This window comes from Microtus ochrogaster, chromosome X (assembly GCF_000317375.1).
Source record: "Microtus ochrogaster isolate Prairie Vole_2 chromosome X, MicOch1.0, whole genome shotgun sequence".
Lineage (NCBI taxonomy): Eukaryota > Metazoa > Chordata > Mammalia > Rodentia > Cricetidae > Microtus > Microtus ochrogaster.
Genome location: NC_022026.1, coordinates 23,103,995 through 23,119,898, shown reverse-complemented (window position 1 = coordinate 23,119,898; position 15,904 = coordinate 23,103,995). Strand labels below are relative to the sequence as shown.

The 15,904-nt window shown below is 37.7% G+C and overlaps 1 protein-coding gene across 1 annotated transcript in view; it reads right to left on the bottom strand.

The window, feature by feature from the left end:
• The window catches only part of Tex11 (testis expressed 11), a 278,018-nt gene that overhangs the window by 16,174 nt on the left and 245,940 nt on the right, over positions 1-15,904 (bottom strand). Inside the window, exons 27-29 of the mRNA XM_005358598.2 lie at positions 5,089-5,238; positions 4,328-4,436; positions 3,200-3,320 (exon numbers count right to left, since the gene is read on the bottom strand). Coding sequence (XP_005358655.1) covers positions 3,200-3,320; positions 4,328-4,436; positions 5,089-5,238 — 380 coding nt within the window. The remainder of the gene's footprint in view (positions 1-3,199; positions 3,321-4,327; positions 4,437-5,088; positions 5,239-15,904) is intronic.

Sequence of the window (15,904 nt, the reverse complement as noted above, 5' to 3'; positions counted from 1 at the left end):
ATGAGTTGAAAAAGCCAATTTCAGAAGGTTATATATTATACTTTTCTAAAGCTTAGTGTGTGTGTGTGTGTGTGTGTGTGTGTGTATGTGTGTGTATGACTCCATTTAGATAACAGTCTTAGAATGACAAAATTATAGAATATAGAAACTGGCAATGTGCTAGTAGTTGGTTATTTTTAAAGCTGGGACTGAGAGAAGTGGGAGGCATAAAAGGGCAACAAAGATATCTGTGCTGATGGAGATGTTCTCTGTGTTGCTTGAAATAATGCCAACATTTTGGTTGTGATTTTGTTTTTTTCTTTCTTAGGTTTTGAGGCAGGTATATACGTAGCACAGATTGGACTCCAACTCTCTATGTAGTAGAGTATGGCCTTCAACTCCTAACTTTTATACCTCCATGTCCTGTGTGCTGGGATTATGAGTATGTGTCACCATACCTGGCTTTTGATAATGACGTTGTGTTGTTGTTTTGTAAGGTATTATTATTTGGGGAAAGCTACGTAAAGAGTATACAAGATTGCTATGTTATTTCTTAAGTATAATTATTTCAAAATAAAAATTTAGTTAAGGAGTCTAAACAACCTGATTCTTTAAAAAGAATCTAGATTATGAACCTATTATTAGAGTACATAGGAATGCCTACTTATCATGTGATCCCCTCCCCACTGGGCTTTTTCATTGCCACTAGCTCTGAATAGAAACCCAAGCTTCTCATATGACCGGAGATTTCCTAGCAAAAACTGGTAAAGATGTATGTTCTTGTAGAACGAGTCCAGGAATTAGAGGCAATTGACTGAATGTTTATATAGCCTCCCGAGTCACATGTTAAAGTCCTAACCTTCAAAGTGCCAATATTAGCAGTTTGGATCATCAAGAAGTGATTAGATAATAATGGCAGTCTTCAGAAATAGGGTTAGTGCAAGTCTAAAAGATCCTAGAGCGATACTTTGTCGTTTTTGCCATCTGAGGTTACAGTAAGAAATGATCTCATCAATGAGGGAGCAGGCTCTTACAGAGACTGCATTAGGCCTTAATTTCAGGGACTTCTCGGCTGAGAAAAAGTTGAGGAAAGTAAATTTCTATTTAAAAATATTTCTTTATTATTAATATATATATAATTAATATATATGTATATGTGTGTATGTGTGTGTGAGTGAGTGTGTGCGCATGTGCATTGAGATGGGGCACATAATACCACAGCATTCATATGGAGGTTAGAGGGCAACTCTTGGGAATTGGCTCTCTTCTTCTGTCATAAGTTCTCAGCATCAAACTCAGGTCGTCATGTTTATGTGGCATCGAGCCATCTTGCTAGCCTAAATTATAATGCACCCAGTCTATGATATCTCACTATACCAGTCCAAACTAAGACCTGGGTTCTAGTTCTGACTCCCATTTGTTAACTACAAATGATTTTTATCTGAATTAGTGCCTTGATTTTTTGAATTTAAAAATGTCTTTAATTGTAAACCCAAGATAAATAGTAGTGTCACTGTCTACAGAATCACTGTGGGGGAATCATGAGATAATGATCTAAAAGTAAAACATGGCCAGGCAGTGGTGGCGCACGCCTTTAATCCCAGCACTTGGGAGGTAGAGGCAGGCGGATCTCAGTGAGTCTGAGGTCAGTCAAGTCTACCAAGGAAGTTCCACGATAGCCAGGACTGTTACACAGAGAAATTCGATCCTGAAAAACCAAAAAAAAAAAAAAAAAAAAAAAGCAAGCAAACTGTAACATGATGTATTAGGCAGAGGTTTTGTATTTTGTATTTGTGTAATAGGCATTTTGCCAATGTATGGAGGTAGCTGATAAAAGTTATCAGCTTAATAAATAATGAAAAATGATAAATGGAGACTTTTCTCTCGAGTATTTGAAACAAAGCAGATATATAGCACATTCAATAAAAAAGCAAAACATAGAAGATAAAGAGCTAATAGAGTCACTAAATTACTCTCTGTATAAAAAGCTAAGCATATGGTCATGTTTCAGGCAGCGTATGGGCAATAACAGACAGGAAACGCATCAGAAAAGTAGGAAACAGCAGGCTCTCTAAGAGACGAGGGACGGGGACTGGAACTGAAGTGTGATGGAACAGAGGTGGTAAAAGCAAGTTCCTCAGAGCAGCTGTGGACGAAGTCTCTCATGAAACCATGCAGATTGGCAAATAGTCAATATGGAGTTACAGTAAGTCTACTTTATATAGAAAACATAGCTGAAGGGCTGGATGCAGCTCCTGTCTTAGAAGATGATCTTTCCCTCTTACTAGAGGGTTGCAAAAGACAAGACATCCAAATTGTTCAGTGCTGAAGCTTTTCCATCTTTAAATTCAGATAGGTCAGAATTTAATTGTCCCAGGAGAATGAGAGGTTCCTTTAGTCACTGACAGTTTGCTCTAGGTTGGCACCCTACTATATCACATCATGAATTGCAGATACTGGCATATAAACTCCTTTGAGGTTCTTCTATGCTATCACATTACCAATATTTCATTCTTATTTTTAGCTTGAAATTTTAAAATGAAAGTAGATTTTCTTTTTTCCCTTTTTCTTTATTTTTCTCTTATACAATATATTCCAACCACAATTTCTCCTCTTTTTGCCTCTACCTTCCCTCTCCCTCAGATCCATTGCTTCTCTGTTTCCCTTCAGGAAAGAGCAGGCCTTCCAGGGATATCCACCAAACCCAGCATAACAGCATACAATAAGACCTGCCACAAACCCTCATATTAGGGCTGGATGAGGCAACCCAGTAGGAAGAAAGGAGTCCCATGAGCAGGCTAAAAATAAACAAATGGGCAATCCTGCCTCTATAAATCCTCAAATTGAGACTGGGGGTGAGACTTGTCTCCTTCTGCTTTATATTCCTCTCTAGGGCTGGGATTAAAGGTGTGCACCACTACTGCCCGGCCTGTATGGCTAACTAGTGTGGCTGCTTTGTACTGCTCTTTAGGCAAGCTTTATTTATTAAAACACAAATAATATATCACTACAAAAACCTATTCCTTAGAAAACTTATACTAGAAAATTCCTACCATTAACTATTTATATTTCATAAATACTTTGTAGTATGTATCTTCCTTGTAATGTAAATTCACCACAAAACTCTTATCAGAAAGTATCATTCTATATGAATTCTATTATACAAGACACATTGGCTCCTTAAAATCAGCTCAAAGTTTAATATTGCTCTTTGACTTACAGTTTGGCTAATGAGGCTCAGAGCATTTTTTAAATGGTCCCAAATCTCTCTCAGAGAATACAGAACTATACTTGATACTGCATCTGACACCAAGAGTTCAATCAAGTTGCGCATGCATTCACTGAAAAACAAAAAGAGAAGAGTCATCCCATAAGGAATGAAATCAATGGCCCTAGGGCTAAGAAGTCAAATTTGAGTCTCATCTACACCAAGAGCTTCACAGCATTTCTGCTTTCCTCCATTTTCTCTTGCTTCTAACTTGGAAGACAGATTTCTGAAGGCGTAATAGAGGTCCACCAGTCCTTCCTTTGATCATGACTGTGATGTCTTTTCAGACAACCTTGCATTTCCTTCATGGAGGAATTGTTTAAGTTTGTGTGTGTGTGTGTGTGTGTGTATCTGTGTACATATGCGCCTGCTCATAAGGAGGTCAGGGGACGATTTTCTAGAGATGGTTCTCTCTTCCCACTATGTGAGTCCTGGAGGTTGAACTCAGATCTTCAGATCTGAGAACAGGCACTTTCATCTGCTGCATCATTTTTCTGGCCAAATTATGCCACTGTCATATTCTATGAGCTGATTCAACTTATGGGCATTTAAAGGATCGTGCTACTTCTCTAACTGGACAAAGGAACTGGGATTTAAATTGTAAAAAAATGGAAATCTCACTTCTTAGAACAGAAAGACTGTCACAAATTTTTCAAGAGAAAACCCCCCATATCACCTATTATTGTTACTTAAAGACAAGTGGTAGGTAAAAAGAAGAAAACAAAAAAAAGCTGTTGAAGTTGAGTGGTGGCTACTAATTTCTGATCACTTGGGATATTCAGCCAATGACATGAAGGAAGAAAGATACATAGAAATATTTTATTATATAACTAGACAATGAAAATCAAGATACACCCCTTTTTTCTCTCCCAGGAACAGCAGATTTCTTGATCTTCCTTAATATTCCCCAGTGTCTAATGTCTAATATAATTCTTACTACAGAGCAGTTCACAGGTTAGTTTCGCTATCATCTTCTATGTTGGCCCGGCTGATTATTGTGGATGACTTATGAGACACTGATTACAATTTTTTTGACTTCCAAAAAAACCCTGATTTAGGTGTCAAATTACATTTACTAACCTGTATTTCAAAACATCAATTGGCTGTTTATTTTTGTGGATGAATAAAAGTCTTGTCAAGGCCTTCCGTGCAATAGCAGGATAGTGTGCAGGCTTATCCATAGCTAGTACTAGAGGAGGGAAGGGAAATGGCTGTCAGCACCACCATGATCTTATTCATCGCAGTTTGCATGCACAGCTACAACCTGCACTCTCTAATGGAGCAAGATTCTCTCTCTCTCTCTCTCTCTCTCTCTCGCATGCACGCACGCACGCACGCACGCACACACACACACACTAAATAAAATGTAATACTGCATCAAATATTTAAATATTTCCAAATTGCTCTATAGATTTTAGCAAATTACTAAGGTCGAGTCATCTTTTGATCATCAAAGTAGCTAGTTATGATTTCTAGCTGCCTAAATAAAACCAACTTTCTAAGGTTTGAGCTTCCCCTATCATGTAGTTACGTAACTAAATTCCACATATAGAATATATTTGAGCACCTATTGTGAGCAGTGTTTTCCACTAAGATTTATTAGTAGAATACATATATGTAACTATTGCTAACGACTCTCCTGAGATTACAATCGTATAGAGTGAAAATATCTAGATAAACACATAAATGATTCCAGTTCAAAACAGTTTAAGAATGTCATCACAGAGGAAGAAACAAAGTACTATTAGAAAAAAATCATTTTCTAGCTCAAGATCAGAAGAGATAAAACAGTAGGATCTAAATGGGCACTAACCTTACACAAGCAGAAATAAAGCACTTACACGCTATTGTTTCAAGTGTTCTGCTTTCTATATCAGGCATTTTCCATACTGAATCCAGGAAGCTGTACAGTGATGGGTCATTCGTTTTGGTCTTAACTTCAAACTCATACAACAGAAGCATTGTTCCACAGTGATCACCCGAGAAGTCTCCTAAAGAAAAGGCAAAGTGTAATATTTTCTGTAACTGCACGTTAATACTGCCTCCTGGGCTAACCTAACTGGACAGGTCTTCCCATAAAGAAAAACTGATTTCACTTACAATTGGAAGGTCATCGCAGTCTCTATCAACAGATGCTCAACATTTTAATATCTATAAACACATCACCATTTTTACTATCCTGTAATGCATTTACTAGCATTTCTTATATATTCTGCAAGTTCTGTTGCCATGCTTGTAACTGGACTGAAAATTCTCTGCTGCTGTTGATAAGATTCTTACTTGCCTCCTTTGAGCTTGAACTTATATCCGTGTTCACTGTCATAGCGCAATTAAACAGAAAATACAATGCTGTATGAACTAACTGGTTTTATTTTGAGCAAAAGAGTTTGCAAATTTGTTTCATTTGTTAGGTCGATAGTTCTCATTACGGAAAAAATCTTATTTCAGATGACATACAGCATATTTTGTGAGATGGTTTCATTCACCTGTTGAATGAATGTTTGAGGTAGCTGAGTGCAGTAGCATGGCATGGTGCACTAGGTATGGTGCTACACACCTGCAATCTTGGCCTTGGGATGCGGAGGGCAGGATCATTGAGAATTGAAAGCCAGCCTGAACTACAGTGCAAGATCCTGTTTAAAACGTTTTAAGGTATAGAGTAAGTACAATAAACAGAATGAAGTATCTCTAAACCTCATTAACAACTGGATGAATTTCTATACCCTAAGTCTTCTTTGAACCACTATTTGACTAGATTTCAGAATGATTTGCTGTGTTGTGTTTTGGTTTGTTTGAGATAGTCTCCTTGTAAAGTTCAGGTTGTTCTAAAACTCTCTGTCTTGCATCAGCTAGGATTACAGTATGTGCCATCATAACCAGCTAGAGAGTTCATCAAGTCAACTTTTTGTTTATGGAATGTTCTCATTTTAGTACAAAAGCTGCAAAATAACAAAGGGCTAATTAGTCATAAATAAGATGCTGGATTAATTATCATGTGTCACTATTCCTAGGGAGATGTGACAAAACATCCACTCATGCCAGACAGGGAACTGAAGATACACCAAAGTAAGGATACTACCAAAGACCAACTTGGTGAACCAATGAGTTTTATTGGTATCACTTACAGAAATATCATTGAGGGGTCACTTACAGGAGCAGAAATGACTCAAAGACAGTGGGCATTATCAAAAGCCCACCCCAGCATGAGTGACAGCTCACACAAGCTGGAAGTCTGGAGTGCACTGCACAAACTGCGAGCATCTCACAGGTTTGAGAGTGCCCTTTCGAGGTAGTTCAGTTGTTCTGAGCATCTTCTAGGCCGCTTGCTCGTCTCTGCTTCTTCCAGGCAGCTCAGCTTAAGAATGTCTCTCATGGCCGGGCGATGGTGGCGCACGCCTTTAATCCCAGCACTTGGGAGGCAGAGGCAGGTGGATCTTTGGGAGTTCGAGGCCAGACTGGTCTACAAGAGGTAGTTCCAGGACAGGAACCAAAAAGCTACAGAGAAACCCTGTCTCGAAAAACCAAAAAAAAAAAAAAGAATGTCTCTCAGAAGTTCTTACTGCTTAAATATGCTTCAGGAGGGAAGGACCCAGTGCATCTGGCCAGTTTCAGGGACTTCTTAAAGCCAGTAAGTTGTTTACTTCCTGATTTTAAGGAGTTTGTCTACAGCGGGGAGGTTTTACTTTGCCTTAGAACATCCCATTGTTTTAACTCCCTACAACCACCCTGTGTTTTAATGAGTCCCCCTTAGGACATCCTGGTGTTGCGCTGGCCTTTGAATATACATCCTGTCTTAAAATATTCTATTGTTGCACTCCCTTTAATATCCTGGGTTTAATGAACTTCCTTCCAAGATGAAAAGTTTTGATCATGGAGAAAACTGCTATACAAGAGAGCGCCCTTTCTGAAGATGCTTAGGAGCAGAAGTATTTCAGAGTTTTCTCGATTTTGAATACTTGCATATTTATGAAATATATTGAGAATTAGACAAAATCTAAAGACAAAATTCATTTGGTCTGTTATACGTCTATGCAGAACATGAAGGTAATTTTGTATATGTCTTTTCTGCCTTTCTCCCTCCTTTATCTCTCTCTCCTTTCTCCCTTTTCCTTCTATTTATTTGTATGTGTGCCGGCATCTGGAGTTTAGAGGACAACTTGCAGGGCTTGCTTCTCTCCACCTACCATATGCATCCTAGGGATCAAACTCAGGTCATCAGGATTGACAGCAAGCCCTTTTACCTATCTTGCCATTTTGCAGGCTTTCCCCTCACTTTTTAGACAGGTTTTGGTATGAAGTCAAGGTTGGCCCTGAATTCATCCTCCTCCGCTCCCCACCTTTTGAGTACTGGAATTATAGGTGTGAACCAATGTACTCAGCTTATATAATACCTTTAGTACTCTTTGGTTTTTACTCTGACTGGTCATATGAGGTCAAATGTAGAATTTTCCCCTTGTGGAATTATATCTATCCTAAAATGTTTGGATTTTGGAGAATTTTGCGATTTGGATTTTCAGATTTCAGTCTGCAAAGTAAATTGTAATTTATAATCACAGCCATAGATAGGAAACTTCTATAACTGTCATTACTAGTACTGAAGTTAGAACATGATTTGCCTACAGTTTTATGTTACCTCCTAAATAATACTACCATTAAATTTATAGAAACTTTAGTGGGTTCTTTCAGTTTTGCACAGTTTTCCAAAAGAGTTTACTCTGGTTGCAAAGAACGTTCATTTCTTCAATAATTTTTCAGCTGTTCTAGTTTTTCAACCTTTCCTGGTGTTTTGTTTTTTTTTCTTTTACTCCTTCCTGGTGTCCAATAACCTGGCTTCAACTACTCTTTACAAGACACTACAACACTTTCTAGGAACAGTGGAGTGAAGGCCAGTGTGGACCCTTCGCAGCACATTCTACAACATACTCAGTTCAAGTCTTTTTTACCAGACAACTTTGTGGCAGTCCTAGGAAAACTTAGGCCCCAGTTGTGATCCCTAACTTGATCTTAGGAATGTTGGTGAGCCACTGCCAAAGTTAGATGATTTTTCATTGTCTTCTTTGGTTCTTATGTATGGCTCTGAAGCTTTAAATTCTTTTCTAATCATTAAAATTAGTGCTTTATTTTTGAAGCATAATTTTACTTTAAAGAATAGATAATAAAGCACAGGCATTCAAATTTAGGCATCTGACTAAATATTTTAGCCAAAATTAACAAAAGAAAGCTGTTACTTTAAGAATAGTAGCATTATTTTTGCCAATATTAAACTTGATATTTCAAGCAAATGTTTGAAATAAATTATTTTAGATTTATTTTTTTTAATTTCATGTTTATAGGTGTTTTGTCTGCATGCATGTCTATGCACTACATCTGGTAGCTGTGGAGGCTAGACAAAGGCATTGGATTCCCTAGAACTGGAGTTACAGATGCTTATGAGCTTCCATGTGGGTGCTGAGAATTAAATCTGGATCTTCTGGAAGAGCAGTCAGTTACCTTAACTTCTGAGCCATCTTTCCAGCCCAAGTGTTAGAATATTAAAACACTGTTTTCATCACTATGAGATGGTAGCTTACCAAAGAACATCAAAAGATTTTTCTTCTGAGATTACTTATATTAACAAAAACGAATATCATTTGCTAAAATTTTAATATATAACAAATGTAACTATTTTATTGTATAAATTAATGTGCCAATGTTTGGACAACCTTCATAATTAGGGAAATAACATTTTACAAATGACAATGTAGAGTATCACTTTGATAAAATCATTGGGAAGAGGTCCATTCATAGTAACAGACACTAGATTTTAGTGTAACTGCATGAAAACTGAATGGTACTGTTTCTATCCTTTAGCTAGCCTGCTTTTTTCTTGACTTGAGATAATTCAACAGATAAAAATGTTAATTAACCTTGATTTGATCAGTTAATGCTGTGTTGATATATGACTTACACATAAATACCATAGAAATAAAGTCTTTGAAGAAAGAAATCTAAGAAGATATCAGAAAATGGAAAGATCTCCCATGCTCTTTGATAGGTAGGATAACATAGTAAAAATGGCAATCCTACCAAAAGCAATCTACAGATTCAATGCAATTCCTACCAAAATCCCAACACAATTCTTCAATGACCCCGAAAGAACAATACTCAACTTCATATGGAAAAACAAAAAACCAGGATAGCCAAAATAATCCTGTACAATAAAGGAACTTCTGGAGGCATCACCATCCCTGACTTCAAGTTATACTATAGGGCTATAGTAATAAAACCAACTTGGTATTGGCACAAAACCAGACAGGTAAACCAATAGAATCGAATCAAAGATCTAGGTATCAGTCCACACACCTATGGACACCTGAGTTTTGACAAAGAAGCTAAAATTATGCAATAGGAAAAAGAAAACATCTTCAACAAATGATGTTGGTATAACTGGATGTGTACATGTAGAAGAATGAAAGTAAATCCATATTCGTCCCCATGCACAAAACCTATGTTCAAATGGATCAAAGACTTCAACATGAATCCAACATGAATCCAGCCACATTGAACCTCATAATAGAAAAAGTAGGAAGTAGCCCTGAACACATTGGCACAGGAGACCACTTCCTGAATATAACACTAATAGCATAGATACAGAGAAAAGCAATAATAAATGGGGCCTCTTGAAACTGAAAAGTTTTTGTAAAGCAAAGGACAGGGTCAACAAGATAAAATGGCAGCCTACAGAATGGGAAATTTCTTTGCCAACCCCACATCAGACAGAGGGCTGATCTCCAAAATATACAAAAAACTCAAGAAACTAGACATCAAAATGTCAAATAATCCAATTAAAAATTGGGGTATAGATCTAAGCAGAGAACTCTCAACAGAGTAATCTAAAATGGCTGAAAGACACTTAAGAAAATGCCCAATATCCTTAGTTATCAGAGAAATGCAAATCAAAACAACTGTGAGACATCTTACACCTGTCAGAATGGCTAAGACAAAAAACACTAATGATGACTTATGTTGGAGAAGATGTGGATGGAATAAGGGGAACACTCCTCCATTGCTGATGGGTGTCACTTTGGAAATCAGTATGGCAGTTTCTCAAAAAATTGGGAATCAAGCTACCTCAAGACCCAGCAATACCATTCTTGGGCATATATCCAAAGGATACACACTCACAGTACAAGGACATTTGCTCAACTATGTTCATAACAGCATTATTCATAAAAGCCAGAATATGGAAACAACCTAGATGCCCCTCAACCAAAGAATGGATAAAGAAAATGTGGTACATTTACACAATGGAGTATTATTCAGTGGTAAAAAATATTATGTCAGGAAATTTGAAGGCAAACGAATGGAACTAGAAAAAAAAACATCCTGATTAAGGTAACCCAGACTCAGAAAGACAAATATGGTATGTACTCACTCATAAGTGGGTATTAGACATAAAGCAAAGAATAACCAGCCTACAGTTCACAACCCCAGAGAAGCCAGGTAACAAGGAGGACCCTAAGAGAGACATACATGGATCCCCCTAGAAAGGGGAAATAGACAAGATCTACTTAGTCAATTGGGAGTGTAGGGGTAGGAGGGAGGGTGCAAAGGAAGTGGGGAGGGGAAGAGAATAGAGGGGAGAAGATATGAGGGATTGGGAAAGTCAAGTTAGGGGAAGAACAGAGGAGAGCAAGGAAAGACATATCTTGATAGAAGAAGCCATTATAGAGTTATCAAGAAACCTGGAACTTGGGAAATTCCCAGGAATCCACAAGGATGACTCCAGCTAACACTCTAAAGCAATAGTGGACAGGGTACCTGAACCAGTCTTCCCCTGTATTCAGATTGGTGACTCCCCTAATTGCCATCATAGAACCTTCATCCAGTAACTGATGGAAGCAGATACTGAGCACTGGGCCAATCTCCTGGAGTCCACTCATAGAGAGGGAGGAGCAATAATATGAGCAAAGGGGTCAAGACCATGATGGGGATACTCACAGAAACAGTTGACCCGAGCTAGTGGGAGCTCACTGACTCTGGACTGACAGCTGGGGAACCTGCATAGGACTGAACTAGGTCCTCTGAATGTGGCTGACAGTTGTGTGGCTTGAACAGTGTGTGGGGCCTCTGGCTGTGGGACTGTATTCATCCCTGGTTCATGAGCTCACTTTTTGGAGTCCATTCCCTATGGAAACCTTGCTCAGACTAGATACAGGGAGGAAGGCTTGGTCCTGCCTCAAGTGATGTGACAGACTTTGTTGATTCCCCATGGAGGCCTCACCCTTTCTGAGGAGGGGTTGGGTAGTGGGGTGGGGGAAGGTGGGGAGAGTAGGAGGAGGGGAGGGAGAGGAGACTGGGATTGGTATGTAAAATTAAAAAGATTGTTTTAAAAAATAAAATGTGAAAAAAAAGAAATAAAGATATAATGAAGTGTTAAAGAATTAGATTTAACACTGTTAAGAAGGCAAATGATATTCAGGTTTGATATAATCCCATCAGGAATATTTTCCTCAAGAAACTGACAAGTTGTTTCAAAAATTCATATGGAAAGTTAACTTACACAGAATAAGGAGAATAATCTTGAAAGAATATCTGATTTCAATGTTTACTACAAAGGAACGAAAGGATGGATATTAAGGTACTGCCATAAGAACAGATGCATACACCAATGAGACCCAATTGATAATCCAGAATACAGACATGCGTAGATGTCAGACTCATTTTTCACAAGTGAGAAAAGACTATCCAGAGGGAATGACTGGCTTTTGAAACAAAGTAGACAATTACATGATAAAGAATCAAACTGGAAATTTACCTGATAACACATACAAAAAAATTCAAAATGGATCAATCCTTTTTTTCTGGGTGAATTCCAGTCTGAAGGGACTAGATTGGGCACTGGGTTAGTGGGTTCTTTTTTTCTTTATTTGACAATTTATAGATATTTATTTAGGATATACTAATAAAAAGAATTCATGGCTATAGTGACAGATGGGAACTGTTTCTGTATCATACTGCTGTAAAACAACAGCTAGTGGATATCAGTAATATTAAACAACAAGTCATCTTTTGTTCTATATTTTTATCTTTAGTGCCCTGATTGAAGAATGATAGCTAAGAGAGTATTTCTTTGATAGTAACGGCCAAATATAAAAGCACCAAGGCAAACTGTGTAGCCAATCAGATGCTAGCAGAGAAAATAGAAATAGAAATAAAAAATACATCGGCACAGTTTGCTTTGTTAGTGGGTTCTGAAAAGGTATAGCTATCCTTCCTGTTTCTTCTTGTTACATACTAGCTTACCCTTTAACCTTCTGCCATGTAATGCTCTCATAGATACCTTCGCTGATTTTGGACCCCCCGGCCTCCAGAATTATGAGACAAATTATACAGTAGATAAGAGCTATCTGAAAAATGCACATCATTGTCATCAGGAAAAATAGTCACCAGGAAAATCAAAGCCATCATAACCTACCACCGCACACTCACTAGGATGGCAGGAATTAAAAAAAAATATTGCTAATAAGGTAAAGAAATTTGAAGCTCTATATACTACTAATTGGGATGTAAAAATGTACAAATTCTTTGGAAAATATTTTGGCAGCTTCTCAAATGATTAAGCATAGTTATCATATTACTAGCAATTCCACTTCTAGGCATATACCCAAGTAAAGTAAAAATATGTACAGACAAAATGTCTATATAAATATTTATAGCAGCATTCCTCATAATTACCGTAAGATAGAAACAAGCCAAATGTCTATCATTGATCAATAGATAAGTAAAATAAAATAGTATATTTGAGCCGGGTGGTGGTGGCACACTCCTTTAATCCCAGCACTTATGAGGCAGAGGCAGGCAGATTCTGTGAGGCTGAGGCCAGCCTGGTCTACAAGAACTAGTTCCAGGACAGGCTCCAAAGCTAAAGAGAAACCCTGAAGAAAAGAAACGGTCTATATTAAATAATCTAGCCACAAAACATACATACAATATAATTTCATCTACATGAAACATTCAGAATATGCAAATCTATTTGAATAGAACATAAATTAGTCGTTCGTGAAATGCAAGAGCTGAGAAAAGGTTCCAAGTTTCTTCATGAGGTAATGAAATGTTCTCTTAGTATGGTGGCAGATATCTGTATATAATAGAATCTATTGAATTATACATTTTATGGGAAAATTGTATGGCATGAGTTATATCCTATTACATTCATTTTTCCAAAGAAAAATTAAAAGTTAAAATACTAACTAGTTTGTTTGTGTGGTTGCCTGAAAGTGTACGTCACATGTCGGGGCACCTGCAGAGACCAGCAAAAGCCATTGGATCCCTTAGTACTGTATTTGCAGGTGGCTATGAACTGTCAATGTGGGTGCCAGGAACTGAATTGGGATCCTTTGAAAATCAAGAAGTATTCTTGATTGCTAAGCCACCTCTCTGGCCCCCACATTTGTTTTTCCAGTTGAATTCGGTATATCCTATTGAGCTTGATTTCTTTTCCTCAGGATAATACCTGTAATTTTCATCTATATTTTTGCATGGACTAGAGACTATTTCCTTTTGTTGTTTTGTAGTATTCCATTATATGAAAATGACTCAATTTTTAAAAACATATCCTTTTGTTGACATAGTTGTTTCAGGTTTTTGCTCTTATGAATAGAAATAATGTGAAGATTCTTGTGCTTATTTTACTGAATAGATGCATTTATTCTCCTTGAATATGTGCTTCTGGGTGCGCCTGCAAGGCCACTGCTAAATGTGTGAGTGTCAGGTTTGCGGAGATGCCACTAAACAGTTTTCCAAGGCCATTTAACCAGCTGCATGCCTCCCAGCAGCGCATCAAATGATTCAGTTGCTTCCCATCCTTTTTAACAGTTGGGATTTTCAAAAGTCTTTTAAACTTTATTATCACAGGGGTGGGGCATGCATGCCTTGGTGGTGTATGTGGAGATCAGAGGACAAGTTTATCAGTCAGTTCTCTCTACCTTTCCATAGGTCCTAGAGATTGAATTCAGGTCATTGAACTTGCATGGTTGTACAGAAAATGTTTTTAATGTTTTTACCCATGGAGTCATCTTGCCAGCCCAACAGTTGGTATTTTGATGTTAGGCACTTTAATGTGCTTTCAATGTGTGGTAATGGTGGCCCACACCTTGAGTTCCAGCATTTAGGAGGCAGAGGCAGGTGAGTTTGGGGCCATCCTGATCTACAGAGGGAGTTCTAGGACAGCCAGGGCTACACAGAGAAACCCTGTCTTGAAAAAAGAAGCACCCCACAAAAAAGTAGTCTCCCATGGACCATGGATTTGAACCCTTAATCCCTAGCTAGTGGTATTGTTTGGAAGTTTATGAAACCTTTAGGAGATGAAGCCTTGTGGGGAAAGTGTGTCATGAGGGACAGGCTTTGAAGATTTATGGTCTTGTCCAACTTCCTGTTATTCTCTGCTTCTCACGTGATGATGAAAATATGATCAGACAGCTTTCCTCTTCTGCTGACAGGAATTCTCTCCCTGTTGCCATGCCCTCCCCACCATGATGGACAGTATCTCTTTGGAACTGTTAGCCCCGATGCATCCTTTTCTTCTCTAAGTTTCTTTTGGTTATGACATTTCATCACAACAGAAGGTAATTAACACAAAGTAGCATCACATATTGCTTCTAATTTATTTTTCCTTGATGAATAATGACATTGAGCATTGGCCTACTTAGTTATTTTCTTTTGTGATATTCCCATGTAATTCTCGCACCTATTTTGCACTGGATTGTCTTGTTGAGTTGTAGGAGTTTTTTTTTTTTTTATATAGTCTGAAATTTGTCAAACTTACGTGTTGTCTTCTTCCTATTTGTGGTTTGTACTTTTCTCAGTGGTAGCTTTTGACAATCTAAAGTCTTAATTGTAGCAAGGTGTATTTTAAATTATTTTCATATATAGTTGACAATTCTTTGCATTCTCTAGATCATACAGATATTCCTGTATGATTTTTTTAACAAATTTTATTGTTTTACATTATGGGTATACCATTTTTTTTGAAATGGGTTCTTATCATATTGCCCAGGATGGCCCTGAACTCCTGATCTTAAGTGGTTGTGCCTTAGCCTCCTGTTAGCCATGGTTACAGATTGTGCCAATGTGCTCAGCCTATCTCAGATCAATGTTTGTATATGGTATGAAGGAGGGATCAAGGTCAATGTCTTTCCCATGCTGACATTATTTTAATATAAAACAAGAGCAACACAACAGACCCGGCCCCATTGTAAAGCACTGGACATGTGTGTTGCAAATCAAATCACTACTTGTTGGCCTATTTCTAAATTCTCTGTTTTGTGATTATAAGTCCTAGAATTCTACCTATCATTTCCACAATTGTCCTTTGCATCTCCAAAATCAATTTCATATCATTCTGTCAATTTCTGCAGTTAAATAAGCTGAAATTTTTGACTGGGATTCCATAAATCTATGGATCAAATTGGAAAAACCTGCTTAATAATATTTACTTTTCTAGCTTATGAACATTATACTTAATATGAGTATATACATATATACATATATATTATCCTTATTACTTTAGGTTTTAAAAATTTCTAATGTTTCCCCTTTTCTGTCTCTCCCCCAAAAAGGCAGCTTCTGCCTCTCCCCATTCACCCTACTTCTCCCTTCCCCTGTCTCTCTCTCCCT